Consider the following 24417-nt stretch of genomic DNA (forward strand, 5'->3'; position numbering starts at 1 on the left):
ACATTTCTGCTTTGTCAGCCAGCTAATATTAGACTCTGACAATTGGGGATACTAAGAAGGGGCTCGATCTTTTCTTTGGCTTCCTGTCTGCTTCCTGTTTGCCTCTCAGGGTGACACTTCCTCCTTAGCAACACTTCTCCACTCCAGGAGCTGAGGGTCTTTCCATAGCAGCAGATGGACCTAGGTTGCCAAGTTTAGCAACACCAGCAGAATCAGCTTCACCACCCATCCCCACACCCCTATAAAAATCAGTCGTGCTGATCCTCAGCCCGTCCGCAGAGGTCTGAGTTTCAGCTTCATGAGTGTCTCTTCTACACTTCAAAGTTTTCATTCAAAGTTTTCATCTCAACCCTTCCCATTGTTGCTCCAGCCCTCAGAGTGGTAGCTGCTTCCCTGTAGTTACCAAGATACGTTAGTGTTCTCTTTTCGCCTAAGTTAACAGTTAACAGCCCAGTTAATTATTTATACCTCCTCACAATTCTTATTAAATTTTCTCTGTTTAATTAACTCTTGTAGTTTCTCTCCTCCCTAGATCCTGACTGATTAAAAAAAAAAAAAAAATTGTGATCTGATTCACTGTTACTCAGAAACATATTTTGTTGTTCATTAAGCTCATGACTTGACACAGCAGGAATATGGCAGAAGCTATTTGTTAAAGTTCTAGCTGAGGAACAAGAGGACAGAGTTACAGCCCGCCCTACAAAATAACTTTGCGGTCTCTGTCCTTTGCCACCAATCCATAGTTTATAAATATGTCATGATTACTAAAGCAAAAATTCATATTGACCCTTTGAAATAACACTTCCTATTGACTGTTTTTTGGGCAATTTGAATATTTTCTTAGAAGAGTGGTCCTGGTTCAAGAGAACTGTGGAAGTACACTCTACTAACATACAATCGTGATTGCCATTGGGTTGTTTCTATTTTAATTATTTGCTGTGTATTATATAAGAGCCTATAGTGCTGTACAACCAGGGCATAAAATACTTGGTGATTTCTTTTTTTTTTTTTTTTTTATGTACTACATCTATATTCACAGTGTTTTTTTTTGGGGGGGGGGTTGTTTTGTTTTAATTTTCCAGTTAGAATGTCATGTGGGTTGGTTCGTCTTAGAAAGGAAAGATATGTTTTAATAAAAATGATTTAAATTGTTTCCATGTAGACACAGATATAAATCTAAATTATATAGGTAACTGTTTAACTGAAATCTTTAGGAAAACTAGCAAAAATAAAAGAAAATAAATCCCAAGAAACTACCAAGTCAATTAGAAAACAAAAAAAGCTTAAGATGAATAATTTAATTGCTTGGTATTTTAAGTCCTTAATTTGCCCACCCTTCCAAAATAATTCACAACTTTTACATGTAAATACCTTAAAGCTTTACATTACTGAACTTCCATTAAGAATCATATATAAAACAGCATCTCATTTAACCCAGGATCATCAAAAAATAAAAGAATGATCTATTCAATGTGTGGATTCACTATGGTACTAAAGCTTATATTTTTACATGCCAAATTTTAGAAATCATTTAGTGGAAACTTTTCTAACACTAATTACATACTTTATATATTTAGCCTATCCAAATTCTGTGATTTCTTAAAAAATCATATGAAATGTCTTCAATAACCCCTTTTCTGATTATTTCTATGAGAACAGTTTTCACTGAGACTCCAAACCACTTGTACCTCTTTGGCACATATATACTGTGTTCTTTCATAATAATCTGTGTCTAAATGACTTTTTCCTTACTCCATGATGAACTTGTGGAGCTGGATAAACATTTACCGAATAAATGTATATGTACAGAACTTTTCTGGATCACTCACGGTTATTATACTGAACCCAGGGCTCCAAGTACTCCAAAATACAGCAATGCCCATCAAGATTATTATGGTATAGGAAGACATTATTCTCACACTAAATGATCCCAGACTGGTGTACTTTTAAAGTCTTTGTTGTTAATTGTTGATTGCTCCCAGGAGGATCCTGCCATGCTTTAGGGTACAGTGGTTGACAAATAAGTTACCTTCAGATATGTAGGTAGTTAAAATATTACTCTCACGAGCATTACAGGGAAAGTGCTTTTCTAGGAACCACTCATAAAAAGAGCTGATCATATTAAAAGAGTATAGCATAAGCATGCTTAATCTCCTAAAAGTTAGGGCTAATCTGTGCAAGAATAACTTTCTATCTTAAGTATGACCTATTTAAACAATAGCTGTTAAGAAAAAAGAAGGCATAATATGCTGAATTTCTCACTGTGATGAACAAATTACTTATTCACTTAAAACTGGGTCAGGAAAAACCTGTAATATTATTAGATATACTCCAAAATGTCTAACAAGGCAGTGTTCTTTAACCATCTCCAAAGATAGTTAGCATTACAACCCTGGTTTTAGCTGGTCTCAAATATTTTACCAGTGCAAGGGAAATCCCTGAGGCATTGTTTGAACATTTAAATAAAAAAGACCCTGAATTAATTAACCTAAATAAACATGCCCAGATTTGCCTACTAATCTTCCTCAAAATGTGTTTTCCATGCATTTCCTTTAAAAAAAAATTCTTACCTTCAAAATGTTCCATAGAAAATGGATGCTAAAATAGAGATCGGAAGTATCACTAATTTATGATACTATTTAGAGTGCATGTGCAAATTGTGTAAGTGATAAAATAACTTGTAAAATTTATGGAGACAAAGTTGGGCTATGTGGAGGAGTGAAGAGATAGGGAGGTGTAGAGCTAGGGCTGGGTCTGGAGCTCACAGACCCCTCAAGCCCATTGTCCAGACTGGGTCACAAACCCTTCACACGCAGGTCTACGAGCTAGGTAACCGGAAGAAAGGCCCTTGGAGCCTTGGTTGAAGAAAGAGTAGTCTTTATTTCTGCACACACACGTCGAGGAGCTCGGCAGTCCAAAGAGAAACTCACAACTCAACTGCTACTGGCAAAGTCCAAAGAAAAACTGAGCAGCAGCCAGCAAAGTAAACATGCTCTATTTATAGACCTAAGCTTTCTGCTGGCCATAAGTTCAGGGCTGCTTCTCCACACAACTCTCAAGAACACACCAGAATAACAACAAAACTAAAAAGATACGTTGGCACACATGCACACTAACTCCACCCACACACACGCAGAGTTTGTTTACACAGAATGTGCTGCACCACACCCAACTGGACCTGAGGTGAGGGGGCCTGATTGAACTATTCTATTTTCCCAACAGGAAGCATGAGTGCTTATGGGTTACTCAAAATCAGATGAGTGTGGGACCAGCTAAAGAGAGGCACTGTCATAGGGAAAAGACCCAGCTAATTCACATGGCCCTATTTTCTAAAGTTTGAGCAGTTGATATGAGGACCCTAAGCAGAACAAAAAAACAGAGGAATTCCCACCCAACTCACCTTTTTAGAAGGATTTTTCTGAGGCATAGGTGAAGAGGAAAAGCAAATTTTGGAATACAACCCGTGTCACGCATGTGTCTATTGGTGATGCTTTCTCCATGAAATGCCACTGTCAGAATACCACTTTGCTAGTAGGAAATGCTATTACATAATAATGGTACTAACAATTATAATAATAAACAGGACTTAAAATTGTGTTGTATTTTGAAAGGAACGTTGTATAAAGATACTTGAAAAGGACATAAATAAAAAATACTACCAGAGTCAAAACTTAAAGCAAATGCTGTCTTGGTACTCAAAGAACAAAATTGGATGAGCTTGGGGAGGAAAAGGCGGAAATAGATTAGGGGGAGGGAGGGGAGGAGGAGGGAAATTTTTAAACTTAAATAATATAAAACAAAGAAAGGGATGTGGTTACACTTTTATCCTAACAGGAAATATCGTCTATTAGCACTAGGCTTCTTTACCTGACAAAAACTTCGTATAGTTGTATTTAATAGCAATTATTTATGAAAAGTAATGTAATGAGCTATTGAGTACTGGAGTGTGTCATCTTGGCAGGACATCTAGAATATTCCTTATCATTTAAAGTCCTAGGAGTAACTATTTAGATATGCCATGTAGGGTCTATAAGAAAGACTGATAAATGATTCACACTAAGAGGGAAAAAAATAAGAAAATATTCAGACTTTGGCTTCTGGCAGACTGGAGAAAATGTATTTTCACATGGATTAACCTCTAATCAACACTAAATTAGAGAATTAGACATATATATAAGACAAAGGAAAATGAGTGAAAAGACACCAAGAACATAAATGCATGGAAAATTGTACCTAAATGCTGAAAAACTTGCTACATGTGGACTAAAAAAAATAAACTATATAAAATTGCAAAAAAAAATTTTTTTAATTAAAAAAAAAATAAAATGCTAGGAGTGTTTGGAGGAGATTCCACCACCTCATGGTGATTCACAGGGCCCTGTTACTACGAGCAGAACAGGTTGGCAGTTCCCTTTAACCCTTTCTGAGAGGTCTAGGTTTTCTATTATTAGATGTCTTTTACGTGCACAGTTTTCCTACCGGCCTGCCTTCAGAAATTTCCAGAAACTAAAGACAAGAAAATTATTTTCTTGGATTTTCCCTAAACAGCATTTAATATATTATCCTATACAAACTTAGAGTTCAGTAAAATTTTGCTCTGATAAAACTAAAGACACTAGGATGTTTTAAAAAGGAAATGACAACCCAAATTTTCTGTAACAGAGGCCAGCACACTTGCTTTTGGTAAAGGGCCAAATGGTTAATATTTTAAGCTTTAAGTGCTACATACAACTCTGTCCCATATTCATCTTTGTTTTTGATTAATAACCCTGTAAAACTGTAAAAACCATTCTTAGCTCTTGGGCTAGACGTAGCCATGGTTTGCCAACCCCTGCTCTGTAAGATAAAGTGATTAGGATTCACTTTTGAGGAGCTTTCTACTTAAATAACAATGCATACGATTAACAAATAATTTGAAAATATTTAAATTAACTATAACATGTTAATGACCTATGACAATTTAGATCTTTCATAAGAGAATTTCTTATGGTCCCTTTTTAAAATACATTCATTTAAAAATTCTATTTTAATTATTGAAATGCATTTAATTAAGTGGAGTGAAATGGCAGCATCAGATGAAGCCTGTCTTTCTAAAGTAGTTTTAATTCGTGACTTGAAGGCCAGAGAGTGCCTAAAGGGAGTGGTCTTCTTCCAGTGTCAGGCGTTTCTCAATCAGTAACACTTTCACTTATATTTCAAAACTAACTTACGCGCCTCTCTTCAGCCGCCTCCTCCTCTCTTTTTCTCTTGCCTTCCTTGTTTCTTCATCCTCTGGTTCAGGTTCTGGGTCATCCTCATTGATCACATCTCTGGTCCGTTTTCTCTTTGGTCTCAAGCTCTCCCTTCGAGGTAGTTTATCTTCCTCCTCCTCTTCGCCTAAACAGAGCAATCGATAATGCCGTGAGCAGTGTCAGAAAGTGCTTTCTCCTGCTACAAAATCTATTCTTACTTTTTCATAACTAGTGTCACACATCTGAGACCACAATCCAACAATTCTTCACATCACGATAAGGTGCACCAGGACGTATACGCTCCACTGCCTTCCACTTGGACAAATTTAGCTAGATATTCATTTGCTTTGTGGTTTATCTGCTCAAGTATGTGAATTTGGAACCCTAAATTTCAATAATCCTTATAGGTCCAGTCTTCATTTACTTGGGTAACTAAATGGCTTGGAGTTTAGTATAATACAATGACCTCTCAGAGCATTCCAATCAAGTGCAAGTTCAGAGGTCACCATCCCAACACGTAAGGGCTGAGTGGTTAACTGCTCTCCATTTACTTCTCTCTTGGAGCAAAGGACAGGAATGACAAGGAAGTGCTACAAACTAGAATAATTTGGGAGAAATTCATTTAGCCCTTGAGATTGCTCTCAATTCAAATTATCTTCATCCTTGATTCCAAATCATCTTTTTTCTAAAAATTCTTGTCCCTTCCTTAAAAAAACAAAAAGACGCTATGCACATTTGCTTGCTCATTCTATCCTTATGGACAGAAATAAGTAACATGTAAATATAAATTTAGTATAAAATTGAAAATAATGGCAGCATTATTTTATCTTATTTATCAACTAACAGTGAATGCCTCGTATGTCCATAACTTCTTAGGAAGCTTCCAAGGAAAGAATACTAAGAGCAATCATTTCCTTCTTCCACAGAGTTATTTATAACACACATTCCTACTTCTCTTTCATTTCTATTGCTCCTTAACTTCTTCTACAATTTAGAATAAACTGTTTAGAAAAAAAATCAAATATTACTCACAGTTATCGCTATCTTCTTAAATAGAAGCTATTGTAGGAGAAAAAATGTACTTCCGTTGAAAACTACGAAATGTTTGTAGTATACCTTCATGTGTTATCTGATTCTGATTCTATGAGAGCTATTTTACAAATCTGAAAATTATAGACAACTCGATAGGAATGCAAAGTAATATTTATCTGTAAACAGGCAAATAAATTCTGTCTACTGGAGAGACAATCCCCTCTCCCAAAAAAGTTTTGCTTCCATTTGTACAATCATTTTAATATTTCTGATCTACAAACGTGTCTGTTATCTGGGTTATCCTTTCAACTAATTATATCACCTCACAAGTTTTCTCATTTATTAATTAAATATATTCTTTTTACACATATGTCATAATTTTATTATTTTTAAAGTACCTTTCAACATCACTAATTGAAACCTTTTTATTAATATTTCAGATCTAAGATCTAAATATAACCTATACCTGGATTTTAGCTAGCAGAGAGAAACAGGAAGATGACTTTTCTAACTGGTATTTGAAACTGTCCTCTGTCATCAAAATGAAGAATGAATTTTTGTTTGTTAAATATTGTGGCAAATGTTATGTGAACCTCATTCTGGCATTCTAAAAATTTGCTCAGTTTTGATTATTCATGTTAGTTACTAATTATAGAAAGAACAAGAGCCTGACAGGGGTCAAGAAAGAATTTTACCCACAAATAACTCAAGAACTAAAGCAGCCACCTGGTACTCTTAATTTTAGTATTTTTTGTATGAAGGTTAAACTGAGGTCACATCAGCAAGATGACAGAAGAGGAAGCCCTGGACCCTCCTTCCCCCCGTGGACACAAAGGTTCAACAATCATGTGCAGACAAGTTCCCTTTGTGAGAAATCCTGAAACCAGTTGAGAGGAGTCTGTACCCTGGGTAAGCACAAAATCAGCCACATCAAAGCTGGTAGGAAAACTTGAAATGCCCTTTCATCTTAATCTCCCCTCTCACCACCACCCCCAGCACCTTATTAACAGTAGAAACCCACCAGCTCCCAGCTTCTCCCTGGGGAGGGAAGGAAAGGACTAGACCACATCTTCTAAGTTCTGATTTTTCTGGTGACGGCCCATGAAGGTTAATTCTAGGAGCCAACTTGATTGCTTTAAGCAATACTGAGAAACCTGATAAAACTATTTCTTTAGGTGTATCCATGAGGGTGTTTCCAGAAGAAATCAGCATGAGAGCCGTAGTAGACTGGATAAGAACCATCCAATCTGCTAGGGGCCCAGACAGAACAAAAAAGGAGAAAAAAGGTGAATATCTTTCTCTACCCACTGGAGCTGGGACACTCTCTTCTCTCCTGTCTGTGGACATCAGAGCTTAAGACCCTTCAGTTTTGGGGTTCCAAGACTTACACTAAGGACACCATCAGCTTCCCTGGTTCCGAAGCTTCAGAGTTGGACTGAGCCACGCTACCAGCATCAAGTTTGCGGACAGTCTATCATAGGACTCCTCAGCCTTCACAATCACGTGAGCCAATAACCCTGGTAAATCCCCTCTCATATATTTATCACATATCCTATTGGTTCTGTTTCTCTGGTGAACCCAGACTAATACAGATTTTGGTACTGGGAGTGGTTCTAGAGAAAAAGAATCTTAAAGATGAATTTCTTCAATTGGTTTCAGGGCTTTAGACCCCGACATGCTAACAGCTCAACTTCTTATAATACAGAGAGCACTGATAATCCATTGCATGAACTGTTTAAAGAGATATGCAGAATAAGTCTATTTGATACTCCTAATTCACTGCTTGTAAAAGGCAAGGGATTCAGTGACTCTATACATAATACCTGTGAGTATTTGTGGAAATCCAAATATTATATTAATAATGACATTGGTTGGTAGCTCCTAACATGGCTGGACAATGTGAGGAAAGAAAAGGAAGGAAGAGCTTGGGCATGCCAATTCTCAGCTCAAACACTGCATAGATGACCTAAAAGTTTCTAAATTGCTCTAGGCCAGAATCTTCTCTCCATTACCCACAGGGCTGAAAATCGAACTCAAGTCCTCATCACAAGATTGGCTGAACTACAGCAGCAGTTGAATTATCAGGGTATCTACTGCTAAAGTGAGGGCATTGGTTGGAACAGGATCCTGCAAGTTGGGATGGGGATGTGTGGGAAGACCCTGATGAGGCTGAGAACATGGGACACCTAAATTCCATTGAGTCTTGTTTGGTAGAAATGAACACCCCACCCTCATCCCCAGAGACAGTAGCTTTTCCACTTCTGTCTGAGGGGATTAACTCTGCATTGCCTAAGGAAACAGGAATGCCTGTCCCTGAGGCAGTAAGTGAGCAAGACAATGCTGATTCTCCTCAGGACCCACCCCCACCACCTGCCTTTGATTCTAAACCTATAACTAGATTCAAGGCCTGGCAGTCCCCTAAAGGTGAGGTACAAAATGTGACCCATGAGGAAATGTGTTACACTCCAAAAGAATTACATGAGTTTTCTACTCCATACAGGCAGAAACTTGGAGAATGTATACAGGAATGGATATTAAGGGTGTGGGACAATGGTGAAAGAAACATAAAATTGGATCAGGCCAAATTTATTGATATGGACCCACTAAGCAGAGATTCTACATTTAATGTTGTAGCTTGGGAAGTTAAGAAAGGTGCTGTTTGTTTGGCTGGCTGGCTGCAATATGGATCAAAAGACGGCCCACTATGAGTTAGAGATACCTGCCTATCTCCCTTGGTTAACTGGAGAGAAAGGGATTCAAAGGCTTAGGGAGCTTGGAATGCTAGAGTGGATTTATCATGTAAAACCTACTCATCCACACTGGGAGTCTCCAGAAGACATACCTTTTACAAATACCTTGAGAAATAGATTTTTGAGGGGAGCCCCAGCATCTCTGAAGAGCTCTGTGATTGCTCTTCTCTGTAGACTGGACTTTACAGTGGGAACCGCAGTCAGGCAATTGAAACACTTAAAGGCAATGGGACTAATTTGGATCCTGGGTGGCAGGGGCCAAGTGATGGCACTCGACCAACAAAGGCAAGGTGGGCGTAGTTACTATAATGGACAGCAGAGGCAAATCAATACTCAGAATAGTCTCACTTGTGTAGATCTATGGTATTAGTTAATCATGGTATTCCTGTAACCTACTAAATTCTTACTTGATCTCCATAAGCAGAAAACTTCTGTGTCAAATGAACAAGTCTAACTCAAATCATAAAAACAGAGAGTCATAGCCCCTATGCTATACTTATATCAGTCAAAATAGACATTACATTAAAACTGTCACAAAAGACAAATAGAGCATTATATAATAATAAAAGGATCAATTACCAGAAAGATATCACAATTATAAATATATATGCATCCGACGTCAGAGAACTAAAACATATAAACATTAACAGAAGTAAAAGGAGAAATAGCAACACGATTATACTAGGAAATTGCAATACCCTTCATTCCATAATGGATAAAACATGTAGAGAGAAAATCAATAAGAAAACAGCAGACTTGGACAATGTTATATATTAAATGAACCTAACATGGATGAAGAACATTTGGCCCAACATCAGGAGAATACACTTTCTTTTCAAGCATATATGGAACATTCTCCAGCATAGAACACATTATTCAAAAAAACAAGTCTTACCAATTTTAAGATTGAAATCATATCAAATATCTTTTATGACCACAATGGAATAAAACTAGAAGTCAATAGCAGAAGGAAAACTGGAAAGGTCACAAATATGTGGAAATTAAGCAACATACTCTTTAAACAATCAATGTGTCAAAAAAAATCTTGAGACAAATGAAAATTTTAAAACAACATATTAAAATTTATGCGATGCAAGCAAAGTAGTACTAAGGGGAAGTTTGTAGTGATAAACACTTACATTATAAAAGAAGAAAAATCTCAAATGCAAAAACTAACTTCACACCTCAAGGAACTAGAAAAAGAAGAACAAACTAAGCCCGAAGGTAGCAGAAGAGGAAAATAACAAAGATTAGAGAGGAAATAAGTGAAATGAAAACTAGAAAAGCAATAGAAAAATCAATGGACTAAGAGTTGGTTTTTGAAGATTAACAAAATTGACAAAATCTTAGCTAGACTAAGGAAGAAAAGAGAGGCAATACAAATAAATAAAACAAAAATGAAAGAGGAGACATAAAAACTGATGTCACAGAAACAAAAGGATTGTATGAGACTACCATGAACAACTAAACACCAAAAAACTGGATAACCTAGAAAAAATAAATTCCTTGAAACATGGAACCTACCAAGAATGAATTATGAAAAAATAGAAATCTGAACAGACCTATAATTAGTAAAACAATTACCTCCCAAAAAGAAAAGTCAAGGACTTGAAAGTCTCACTAGTGATTTCTCGCAAACATTTAAAGAATTATTTCCAATCTTTCTTAAACTTTTCAGTAGAACTCATTATATAAGGCCATCATTACCCTGATACCAAAGCCAGATAAATACATTATAAGAAAAGAAAATTACTAGCTAATATTCCTAATAAACATACATGCAAAAGTTCTCAAGAAAATACTAGCAAACCAAATTCAACAACATATTTTTAAAAAGCATACAGTATGACCAAGAGGGATTAATCTCTGGGATGCAAGGATGATTCTGTATACAAAAATCAAATAATGTGATACATGATATTAACAGAATAAAGGATAAAAATGACATAATCATCTCAATAGATACAGAAAAATCATTTGACAAAATTGAACACCCTTTTATGATAAATAGCTTCAACAAATTAGGAATAGAAAGAAATTACTTCAACATAATAAAGCCATATATGAAAAGGTCAAAACTATCATACTCAACAGTAAAAAACTGAAAGCTTTTCCTTGAAGATCAGGAACAAGACAAAGATGCCAATTCTTGCCACTTCTATATAACATCATTCTAGAAGTTCTAGCCAAAGCAATTAGGCAAGAAAAAGGGCAAAAAAGCACCCAAACAAGAAAGGATGAAGTGAAATATCTGTTTGCAGATGACATGATCTTACATGTAAAATACCCTAGAAACTACACAGAAATTTCTTAGAACCAAATAAATGAACTCAGTAAAATTGCAGAATACAAAATCAACATACGCATTTCTATATGCTACACCCAATTATCTGAAAAAATAATAAGAAAATAATTATACTTAAAATAGTATTAAAAAAAAATACAAATAAACTTAACCCAGGAGGTAAAAGACTTGTACACTGAAAACTACAAAATGCTGATGAAATAAATTTTAAAAGATACAAATAAATGAAAAGACACACCATATTCATGGATTGGAAGACTTAATATTGCTAAAATGGATATACTACCAAAAGTGATCTACAGATTCAACAGAGTCCCAATCAAAATACCAATGGCATTTTTTTGCAGAAATAGATAAAACAATTCTAAAGTTCATTTGGAACCACAAAAGATCCCAAATAGCCAAAACAATGTTGAAAAAGAAAAACAAAGATAATAGCATCACACTACCTGATTTCAAAATACACAAATCTACAGTAATTACTACAGTATAATATTGGCATAAAAGCAGACATATAGACCAATGAAACAGAAGAGCCCCCAAATAAACCCATGTATATACAATCAACTTATCTTTAATAGGTTTCCAAGAATATACAATGGAGAAAAAATAGTTTCTTCAACAAACAGTGTTGAGAAAACTGAATATCCATATACAAAAAATAAAATTGGATCCTTATTTTACATGATATACAAAAACCAACTCAAAATGGATTAAAGACTCAAACATAATACCTGAAATTATAGAACTCCTAGAAGAAAACATAAGTGAAAATTTTCATGATATTGTTCTTCATAATGACTTCTTAAATATGACACCAAAAGTATAGGCAAAATAAAGTAAAAATAGTTAAAGTGGGGCTTCATCAAACTAAAAAGCTTCTGCATAGGAAAAAAAGAAAGAATCAACAGAATGAAAAAGCAACCTATAGAACGGGAATAAATATTTGCAAATCACATATCTGATAAGGGGTTAATATGCAAAATATGTAAGGAAATTATATGACTCAATAGCAAAATAATAATAATAAACCCACTTAAAAATTGGGCAAAGGACTTGAATTTCTCCAAAGAAGACACACAAATGGTCAGCAGGTATATGAAAAGATGGTCAATATCACTAATCATTAAGGAATGCAAATCAAAACCACAATTAGATATCAGCTCACACCTGTTAGGATGACTATTATCAAAACAACAAAATACAAAGAGTGGTGGCAAGGATGTGGAGAAATTGGAACGATGGACACAGTTGGTGGGAATGTAAAATGGTGCAGCCACAATGTTAAACAGTATAGAGGTTCCTCAAAAAATTGAAAATAGAACTACCATACTCATATGATCCAGTAACCCAACACTCAGGTATTTACCCAAAGGAATTGAAATCAAGATCTTGAAGAGAGGCTCTCACTCCGGTGTTCACTACACTTCGTCCACAATATTCAAGATGTGACAACAACCTAAATGTTTATCAACAGATGAATAGATAAAGAAAATGTGGTATTTACATACAATGGTATTAATATTTTTTGGCCTTTAACATGCAGGAAATCCTGCCCTGTGTAACAATATGGATGAACTTTGAAGGCATTAAACTAAGTCAAAGAAGTCAGCCACAGAAGACAAATACGGCATGATTTCATTATATGAGGTATCTAAATTAGCAAACTCATAGTAGCAGAGAGTAGAATGGTGATTGGGAGGGGCCAGAGGAAAGGTGAAAAGGAGAGTTTTTGTTCAATGTGTATAAAGTTTCAGTTGACCAATACGAATAAGTTCTAGTGATCTGCTGATTGTGTCTGTAGTTAACAATACTCTACAGTATACTTAAAATTTTGTTGAGGATAGATCTCATATTAAGTGTTCTTATCCCAATAAAATAAATAAATAATAAAGATACTGAAGACTTAAAAAACTCTATCAACCAATTTGACCCAACTAACATTTACAGAACACTATACCCAACAACAGCAGAACACACATTCAGTGCACTTTAAAATTTCACCAGAATAAATTGTATTCTGGTCCATAAAACAAGTGTCAATACATTTAAAAGGGTTGGAATTATACAAAGCATAATTTCAACCACAATGGAATTAAATTCTAAAATAGCTTTTGAGAATTTTTAAAAGGTTAATTATAGATTTATGGGGGGAGGATACAGAAATAATTTTTCTTGATGTCATTTTAAAAACACCTAAAAGGCTAAACTATTAAACTTATATAGTTTTACCACAGATAAAATATGAACTATTAAATTGATCCATTACCATTTAGAAGCAAAAAGCAGTCTTTAGTGCTTTATCTAGTTTACAAATATTGAAATCCTAAAAAAAGAACATTTTATAGTTGTCTACTAAATGCAGATTTGTGTACAATGCTACTTTTTGGAACGGACTCAGTTCACTATTCAAGTCATGGTACCTAGGGTCTGTATGAGATTCTGGGCTGTTCTCATTTAGGAGGCACCTGATTAATGAAAACAATCAGCATTCTGCATGTTCCCTGGCTGCCACATTGTACTCAGAATATTAAACTGACAGTCTTGATGTCCCTCTAGGTGAACTCTTCTTTAGATGCTGCTCTTTCTTTCATTTTTGGTAAAATCAAAGCTTTTGTTCATAAAATGGTCTTTCTCATGTTCCAGTTCATGAGTGTTCTGGATGCCTGGAAAGCAGTCACAATTCAGGCTCTTAAGCTGAGCTTACAAAAAGTAGAAACAACTAAGCAATTTGGACAAAATACCCATGAATCTGGTACAACAGAACATGTTCATTCATTTTAATTGAACCATTTGGTCAGTTCAGTCAAAATAGTCAGTTGTTGTTGTATAGATCCAATCCTAGAGAAGAGTCTTTAAAGTCAAAGGCTCTTCTAGGGAAAATAGGAGAGAAATAAAAAAAGAAAAAAACAAATTTACTGGGCTACCATCTACTTGATCACGGGCAACATAGATTAGGTGGATGTGTGTGTTTGCCAGTTGAATAGAAGCTACAATGAAGATTCTATTTGCTAAACTTTATCCCTTTTGTGAGACCATCAAAAATCATCCACACACACTCTTGTGCTTATATGTGGTAATTCAAGCCCATAAGATAAGAGGATGAATCCCCTGAATTCACTGCTGTTCCACAGGAAACATATCCCAGGTGGGCCCATCACCACTTACTTGAAATTTCCTCATTATCATCTTCTGTTTCCTCCACCTGGATTTTTACTGTTAAAAAAAAAAAAAAAAAGCATAGCAATTACTTAAATGCCTGTACAATTGTTAGTAACTGTTTTTAACTTTTATTATTTTCATCATAATGTTTTTGTGCAGTTAATAAAGACATTTTTCAATAAACTGGTCAAAATGAGTTTTGACCATAATAAATATGATATTATTTGATACATAATAAATATGTATCATATTTATTAAAGATACACAGCTACAGCATCTTCTACCATGCTATGCAAAGATTTCTCTGTTTTATTGCTTTCAGGGATTTGCAAAACATAGCTATAAGCCTATCAGCTCCATTCAAAATAACTTCAAGGAAAATTAATTCCATATTACAACAGGTAGACTTGGAGTTTGTTGGGTCATTTCACTTGATGAGAAACTAAATTATTAGTAAAGCTGTATCCGCATGCACAAACCAATTTGGTTGTCATAACCAAATTAACGACCTAAAAATAGAAAATAATTTACTCCGACCAGTTTTATGAAGTATCAAAAAAGCCTTTAAAAAAAGGTTTAAATTTGGATCTTTCCTATTTTAATTATTTCTATAGGTATTACATTGATGTAGCTTAAATTTCCCAGTATAAGATTCACCTTGACAATGTGGAGACAGGTGATTTTATAGTTCTTTCCAGGACAAAGAACATTTCTTCTGTTTATTCCTCATTCCATATTCATATACAGTATCTTGCTTTCATTTTCGCTTCATTTTTATAAAGTCATATAAAGGTATTACAAAATTTTTAATGACACAATAATATGAGAAAAATACATTAATCAGAGGGGTTTTTCCCCCCTTTTCTACCTAATGTCCATTCATCACAGGTTTAATTTGTCACCCAGAGACAGAGCTATGCAGCTTTACTTGGAAAATAGAGTAGACTGTTTCTAAAAAACCAAAGTTAAGTAATTAATTTATAAAATGTTAATGTTGTATTTTTATTTAAGATGGAATGACATAAGTTCAGAACAGCAAAGATGATGAACAATGTTGCTGTGAACAGAGGTAACAACCTCTGGTTTTGCTGTTTCTGCTCATGCACTGTCAAAGGTTATTATTCAGAACTTGACAGGCATATTAAAAAGGCAACACATGCGAAGAGTATAAATTCTATTCACAAAGGACATTATTGTAAAAGCACTTTTTGACTTTAGACAACATCTACATAAAAATTTTAGGATATGCAAAAATGTTATCACTTAACATCAGCCATGGAATGTGAAAATAAATGTTCTCTTGTTCAGAGTGGACATATGCCTTCTGTTGCTGGTTGTAACTGAATCTGCACAGGACAAAGATCTTTATGTCACTGCTGAGAGTTTGCAATAATGAAGGCAGACACTTCTAAGAAGATATTCTACACTCTACAATAGGTCATGGTCTTTTATTTGCAATTAATGCCACCACCAAGCTTCTTCAGTCAAAGAAGAATTCCCTAGAAGGGCATTTTAATGATATAAGATTAGCCTTGCAGTAGAATCTTCTTGCTATGTATAATAGAGAAACAGCTAAGGACAATAGAAAATGCTGACCCACAGCCTATTCTGCAACATGCAGAGCCAAAGGAATTTTTTTTTAATTGCATGATATATTATGCTTATTTGTAATGATCAACTCACTAGAATTTGATTAAATAAACTTAATTAAATGAAATAGGAAAAACTACTAAATGCAGAAAAATAGAAGCAAATCTTTAGAAGGATCATATATTACACAAAAAAACACAGAATTAAATGTCACAAGCCAAGAAGATGAACAACTTTTGTTTTTTCCAATAACCAAAGGAAAGAAAAAGTAGGACTGAAGTCATGGACCATCTTCTCTGGTACAGAAAGGATAGCTATAAATGACCATTAAACAAAACCTAGAAATTCACAGGGGAGACATCCTTGTAGTGGCAAGTAGGGAACTACTAAAAACAGCTATGATTTTTAAATGATGCCACAAAAAGTGTTACAGAAATAGCCCAGTCCCCCCTCCTGAGCTGGCTTTTCAATAATGATATTGGTCTGTACATGATCATTTCTACATTCTCATTAGGTGCCTTCTTCACTCAACAGCATACCTTTGTCTGGTCATGGAACAATCATTTTTTATAGTCATTATTATAAAAATTGTTTTCTTCTTGATTCAAACCCTCAGCAAAGGTGTCATCAGCATAAGATCTAAACAGCAGCACTATGACCAGGAGATTTAAGACTCTATTCAGATCTTTCAACCAAGCTCAATTTTAACAGAATATTATTTGGTCTAAAAAAGCAATTATCAATACTGGTCAGATCTCTTTCAACTCAAAGTGATGCTAAAGAACCAGGCTAAGAACCTCCACCAAGACAAAAGCCTATACAAAGGAATAACAGAATATTTAAATGGGAGCTGCAGACTGTCTCTCCTTTCCCAGACAATCTTTTGGGATGGCCTGGTGCCATTCCTTCTCTTAGAACCCCTGGTGGCTTATTCACACTCCTATGACCTCCTCATGCTTCGGCTGCTTCCCAAAACCTATTGATCAGGTATTTTAAAAATACACTTCTCTCCTGAGGAGTGATGGGAGGACAATGAAAGAGGAGGAGGGGTAGAGCTGCCAAAATGTTGGAGGCAGCAAGCAAAACTGCATTGAAGTATGCATATTGAAGAGAGGAATATGCGATAGGAGCAGATGAGCTCCTAGGCAACCCAGATCCTCATTTCATGCAAATAGACCCAGTAATTAAAAACAGTAAAAGGAAACAGCAGCAGAATGTCACATTTCAGAGGCATCGGAATTGTTCAGAAAAGTGAATGTTGTTGTGGGCTTTCTTTTTTTAATCTATAGTGCTAAAAGTAGTTTATGCTTCTTCAGGATCAGAGTGGCCAAGTGGCCAGAAGAGTTGAATGGTATTGCCTGTTCCTCTGACCTACATTTAGACCTTGAAGCAATGTTTGTAGCACCAGATTACTATTTTGGAAACTGAAAATTCTTTTATTCAATTGGCATTTATCGTGCACTCATAAAGGTAGACAGAGAAAATGCTCTGGGGTAGGAGTTTGTAGACTGTAAAAGAAAATACTACTGCCTTTAAGGAGTCTTGCTATTTCATGCAAAATAATGTCTTCACAACAATGAGGTTTGAGATTAGGTATGAGTATCTTATCCAGCTTCTTTGGGTCATAGCAACAATGTGTTAAATATGTTTATTAGGCTTTATTGTGTATTTCTTCCTAGGGCATGTGATGGAAAGACAACATCAGCCCCTCTCACACAAATGGGGTGCATTGTACCTTAAATTAAACTTCCTTGAGAGGGATGTTACTCTATGGCATAACAAGCACGTTTCCAAATGTTAGCTAATGAACCCATGGCAACAGTGTGGGGTGTGATGTGCAAATGTGAAAGAAAGAGAAGAATCAAGGGCAATCCCATGTTTTTGGCATGGGCAACTTGAAGGATGGAATTCCAAAAAAAGTAGATGGAAGACTAGCTTAGGTGAGGTGTTGAAGATCAGGAGTCTAATCTGATGTGTTAGATTTCAGATGCCTATTGGACATCCAAGCCTGATGTTAAATACGCAGTTGAATATTTAAGCCTGGAGTTCAAAAAAAAGGTCAGGGCTGGAAATGTGAATTTCAAAATAATTAATGTATAGATGGTAATTAAAACCGTAAGACCAGGTAAGATGACCATGAAATGAGCGTAAATGAAACAGAAAAGGGAAACTCCGAATTGAGAGGACAGGGAAAAGAACCAACAGAAGAGACTGAGAATGAACAATTAATGAAGCAGAAAGAAAATAAAAGACGGTGAAGGTAAATGATATGCATCAAAGAAAGGAGTCAAGGCTCAGAGTCAAGTACAATGAAGACTGAAACTGACCGGTGGCTTTGACAATGTGAGATTGATGACGATCTCGGCAAGCTTAGAGTTGCTGAAGTTATGTGGGCAAAAGCCTGAATTGGAGTGGCTTTAAGAGAGAATACGCAGTGAGGAATGGGAAACAGCTAGTCTGCCAGTTAGAATGTTCTTATATGCTAACGGGAACGATCCCATGAGAATGAGAAATTGATGATGTAGGTTAAGAATGAACCCCCTATAATGTTATGCAAACAACACAAATTAGATTAACTCCTTTATTTCATATATTATATATGTGTAACCTCAGGTTAACAAAAATTAGGCCACTTTCAGCTATTTTTACTGTTAATATTTTGCTTTAACACAAATTTGAAGGTGAGGAGCTAGAAAATGTGAATAAAATAAAGGTACTTTTTTTTTTTTAAGATGGTGGATTCCAAAGCAAAATTTGCCTTGTTCTATAAGGAAGGATTATGAGCTCCTTAACAAAAACATGAATCTCTCCTCTAAAGGAGGGGGAAAGGAGAAGAGAGGGATGACAGACTAGTGAAACTTTTTTTTTAAAAGCTGTATATTTTTTTCAAATACCATTAAATGTACCATTTTTATGAATAGAAACTGTATGAATTTTATTCTCTGAAAATTATCTATCTAAGGCCATCCAAAAGTCCCTCAAATTACTAATTTTGATTATTGCCATGTTAATGCTGGTGATAGAAATTATGATACAGAGAAAATTATGTGTGTGTGTGTGTGTGTGTGTGTGTGTGTGTGTGTGTGTGTGTAAACGTGGCCAAGAACAGCATTTAGATTTTCTGCTTTTCTAAAAACCAAACAAAAAGTAAGTCAATTCATGTTGGGCCCATTTTTAGAAGCAAACATTATCTGTGAGCCACATGGTGCCTATGGGTGGAGGATGAAGATGGCGCCCATGGGAAGTAGGGGAGGCATAACCCAAGATAGCTCCAAAAGGTTTTTATTGGTCCTCCAGTATTTCTGTACTCGTGAACCCTGCGTGATCGCTATGCTCAATATTTTAGTACAAGATGCACGCCCACGTGATCCTTTAATTGATTGGTTAGTTCATGGAAAGCCCCTACTTGCTTGCTTATATAAATTGCAGTGTAATGGCAATAAAGTGGAACTGCCCTGACAGAACCCCTGCCATGGCTGAGTGTCTCTTTCATGGGGCTGGGTTGGCGGGCAGCAGGCTCACTTTTCCCCGAGATCCCTTGGTCCCAACACCGGGGGCAATCCTGTCGGCTCCTTCTCCTTCTGGGTCTGCGGGAGGACCCCAGGTGTGCCCCCGCAAATTCAGATTCCAAAAAGAAGAAGTAAAGTTAGCCCTAAAGAAGAGTGGTCCAACAGTGAGCCTCTTGGATGCTAGCCTGAGTCACCAAACCGTATTGAGGTATCACCTCCCACAGAGGATGGCCCAGCTTTCTCTTCCATTCATTTATGATAACACTATTAATGTCTGTGAAGTAGAGAATACTGTCTGCGAATGCCACTGTCTACAAAATTAAATAAAAGTGATGAGGTGTGATTCTTTTTCCTCTAGAATAATATCTACCCAAGACATTAAATCTGACCCAGGTTAACTAAGCGCTCCCTTTTTCTTTTTTTAGGTAAGAACAAGAAAATACTCATGACATTCGTTTATAACAATCCAAGTCCTTCAAATGATGAAATTAAGCACATTTAGTTGGAAGCCATTGAGTAAAGAGAGGAATTATTTAGTTCTTGTATCAATCAAATACCCTAGTAAACTTGTAAACTATAAGACATTTTAAAAATTCTCAGGAGTGGGAAACATGGAATTGGATCATTACACTTAAATATCATCACGGTATCTGGGGAGAAGATTTAATCTGACAGAACTGGGCTGACATTCCTCCTGCATGTGGCAGCATCTTTCTTCTCCTCCGTAAGACTAGTTTGGAGAAACCCATGGGGCACACACATTCAAAACACCCTAATGGAAACTTGTGTAATAAGTGCCAAAAAAGATGGTCTTGTTTTTAAACATTATAATATCTTACAGATACTAAATAGCTATTTTCCATCTCTGTGGTTTTAAAATTACAAAGAGAATAATAATTTTGGTTTTTGGTGAGACTCACCCACTCAAAAGAGGGGGGCAGGCAAAAAATACAACTGTTCCAATAGCTGTCTTTCTCCAGTGTTTTCTTTCTAGACAATACTCATTTTTTGAGGCTCTGGGGCCTCCAAGAAGTAAAGAATAAATAGCTGCTGGTGCCTGCTTTATTAAAAACACGATATAAAATATTGTAGTTGACAAATGGAACAGGAAGAAGACTGTGGAGAAACACATTTTACTGTAAGGTCACAGAGAAAGGATGGCTAACTCTGAGGCGAGTAGAAAGAAAAAAAAAAGCCTCTTAAAATAGAGATCCCTATTCTATCCTTTTACAATGGAAATAAATCTCTTTTTTATATACATAAGAAGGATGGGAAAGGGATGCACAGCAATTTTTTTTCCTTCTGCTTTTATTATACATGAAATTATAATTAAACACAAGCTGAGCAAAGTGGGTAGCTGGTATGTTTCCAAATTCCACCACCCATGAGCTGGAAGGGCAAATATGAAATACTAAAGCACAGTTTTTCAAAATTGTGAATTATGTGCTAGATTATTTGTTACAAACTGCAATTAGGTATTTCATGACACCACCGGTCTACAGAAAGAAAAAAAAAACAGCTTTTACTCTATGCAGTTTGGAGGGTTGGCTTTATTTTTAACTATACATATTCAATAATTTGCAAAGGCATTTCGAGATCTCCGTGGTTTTTCTTTGTATTTTGATTATGTGCAGGGAGGGAACATTTCTTATTTAACCACCCATCGCAATACATATCCAGAGTGTGTGCTCTCACATTGCAGTTACCGCCATGAAGGGCAACCGCTGTAAATAAGTGTGGTGAAACGAAAATACATTCCCTTGTGTGATTTTTGTGGCTAAAATCTTTTATAGTAATAGGATACCAAAATAACAACCAGATGCAAATACGAATGTGTGTTATAAACCCAAAGCAGCTCTACTTATATCCTTGGATGACTTAGAACAAAAAGTAATCTTTCCGTTCTCCATAGCATTTCTGCAATATTCCAAGTCATGAAGAAGAATAGTTGTCAGGATTCATGGATAAACAAACAAAATGAAACAAACAAAAAACGCTAAAGAATTGGGAAAAAACTGAAAGCAGACAATTGTTCTTAGAGCATAAAGAAGTGTGGAAAGGCTGGCTGAACTCTGTATACTTCTTTACCCTTCCTTTCTAGCTCTGCTCTTGTTTGCATCAAAGATGCTAATTATTTCTCATTAGCATACATTAGCAAATGTTAATAAGTGTTTTCTAAAGAACAAAAGGCTGTGGGGGCAGGGTAGAGTCAGGATAAAGACATAGTTGTGAGTGAAGGGGTTGCAACAAGACTGAGACAGGAAAAAAAATAAGAGCATCATAGGACTTGGATTTGTAGTTTCCTGATATTTGGAAGATTTGTCTGTCTGCCAAAATAGCAATAGTACCAAGAAGGATGAAATGATGTACTTTATTATTTTCTAAAAAAGGAAAAAAAAAAGAGAGAGAGAGAGAGAGAGAGAAAGCAAGTTATTAACTGGAATAAATCTTTTTTTTTCCTTGCTCTTTAGCTGTTACAGGAAAAGGACACTTTGTAGGTTTTGTTACCCAACTAGGGATATTAATTAACATAGTTATAGCTGAATGAAAAGGAATTCTGAAACCTAGGTGTCCTAGTGAGTTTATAAAGAATAGTGACTGCCCATCCACCATGCATTCCAATTTTTCGTCTCACAGACTCAACTTACAATATTCAGGGAAACTAAATTCATAAATAATTTGTATATGGTCTGTAATTTTATTAAAATAGTTCACATAGAATGTGGTATGTGTGTTAATTTATATCCTAAGAGCAAATAGTTAATATTTGAGTACTCTAGTTAGTGATCCACAATGTTATAACAAAGATTTAACATCTGAAAGACTCTAGTCAGAAGCACTTCAGCCATTCCTATCTTAAATTAACACTAGATGGTTTGTTAATCAGAATGCTTTTTAGAAGCAAATTTTGTGAAATTAAATTTGATGAACATATGTGGATTGGCTAGAAATATTATTTCTTCCCCTTGTCCTTGTATGCACAGGATGAGAGAATATGCTAGCCTCTATAATCTTCTCTTGGAATTGTAGGTACCCTAGACCTAGGAGTCCCAGGTGGCCCTTTGTTTTGCCACTTGATGGAGGATTTTGTTATTTGACAAAACTGCTATGAAGTAGGCATTATTATGACCATTTCCAGATGAGTAAGCAGAGAATTAGACAGGGTAAGTGAATGAATAGATAGCTTCAGCTCACACAGATAATAAATTACAGATCTGAGCTTTGCCTTGAAATCATCCCAAATCCATCACAGGGCTGGCCAGTTAGCTCAGTTGGTTACAGGACAGCCTTGTAACACCAAATCCATCACAAAGGCCTATTGATTTTACAGCCTTGATCTATCTGTTTCTCTCAGTCACCACTGTCAACACCACAGAAAGGATACCATCTCTTCTTTCCAGGAGTACTGAATTTACCCCTCTTACCCCATCCAATCCATTTTCTGTGCTGTGTCCCATTGCAAATAGTCACGCATTCAATTTTATATTTACTTGTTAGATTATGTTTGGTTGTTTGTTTGGTCAATATAGATACTACAAAGTTTTAGGACTACATCATATTGCCTCTTCATAACACCCAATAGGGTAAATATTATCATCCCTAATTTTTTAGATGCTTTGACAGAAGAATTAAAAATAATGGGCCGAGCCCGTGGCGCTCTCAGGAGAGTGTGGCACTGGGAGCGCGGTGAAGCTCCCGCCGTGGGTTCGGATCCTATATAGGAATGGCCGGTGCACTCACTGGCTGAGTGCCGGTCATGAAAAAGACAAATAAATAAATAAATAAATAAATTAATTAATTAAATAAAATAGAAAATGCAGTTAGAACTTTGATATTCTCAAGGGAGTATGACTTTTTTAAGAATCACCAAACTTGCCATTCATTGTAGAATGTCATGAGGCAGTAAAAGTTTTTTCTAAAATATTATTGCCATAAATTGAATGTTTATTTACCCTCAAAATTCATATGTTGAAAATGTTGAAACCTAACCCCCAATATGATGGTTATTAGGAGGTGGGGCTTTTGGGGGGTTATTAAGTTAAGAGATAGAGCCCTCCTAAATGGATTAGTGCCCTGATAAAAGAGGCTGGGAGACTTCCCTCACCTCTCCACCATATGAGGACACAGCAAAAAACAACGGCCATCAATGAAAAAGAAAGTGGGCTCTCACCAAGCACTAAATCTGCCAGGGCCTGAATCTCTGCCTTCCCAGCCTCCAGACGGTGAGAAATAAATTTCTGTTGTTTCTAGGTCACCCAGTCTATAGTATTTTGCTACAGCCACCTGAACAAACTAAGACAATTATATATTGCTTTTTTCTTTTTTTTTTTTGATGTCTGGCTAGTATGGGTATCCAAACCCTTGACGTTGGTGTTACAACGCATTTATTGCATTTTGGGCAAATAAGAAATGATTTGCTTTAAGTGAAGCCAGAAGGGAAACAGGGAATATAAGAAGGTAGATGAGATGGTGAGAGAGAGAGAGAGAGAGAGGACCACAGACCGAGGCAAATATTCTGGAATCAAGAAATAGAGATCTAGAGAGAAAGTCCTGAGGGAAGAAGAGAAAGCAGATAATCACACTTGCCATTTATGCTAAACATAATGAGATCTTAAACACAAGGGGAAAAAAGTGCACCCATTTGCACCAACTAAAAGATCATTGTAAATATAATACAAAAATGAGAGTCATGCATTATTGGTAAAAGTATGCTTCTTTATAAAAGGGGCAAATGAGATCCTTTTGGGTCAAATATAATAGGAGCTCATAAATAGGAGAACATTGATTGAAATATGATGGATTTTAGAGGAAAGAAAAAGTAAGAAACTAGGGAAATA

At 35.9% G+C, this 24417-nt stretch overlaps 1 protein-coding gene across 1 annotated transcript in view; it reads right to left on the minus strand.

Moving 5' to 3' along the window:
- The window catches only part of TMC1 (transmembrane channel like 1), a 188278-nt gene that overhangs the window by 117238 nt on the left and 46623 nt on the right, over positions 1–24417 (minus strand). The window contains exons 2-3 of the mRNA XM_063080407.1: positions 14487–14534; positions 5211–5376 (exon numbers count right to left, since the gene is read on the minus strand). Of these exons, the coding sequence (XP_062936477.1) occupies positions 5211–5376; positions 14487–14534 (214 nt within the window). The remainder of the gene's footprint in view (positions 1–5210; positions 5377–14486; positions 14535–24417) is intronic.

The sequence above is a fragment of the Cynocephalus volans genome, chromosome 16, assembly GCF_027409185.1.
Source record: "Cynocephalus volans isolate mCynVol1 chromosome 16, mCynVol1.pri, whole genome shotgun sequence".
Classification (NCBI taxonomy): domain Eukaryota; kingdom Metazoa; phylum Chordata; class Mammalia; order Dermoptera; family Cynocephalidae; genus Cynocephalus; species Cynocephalus volans.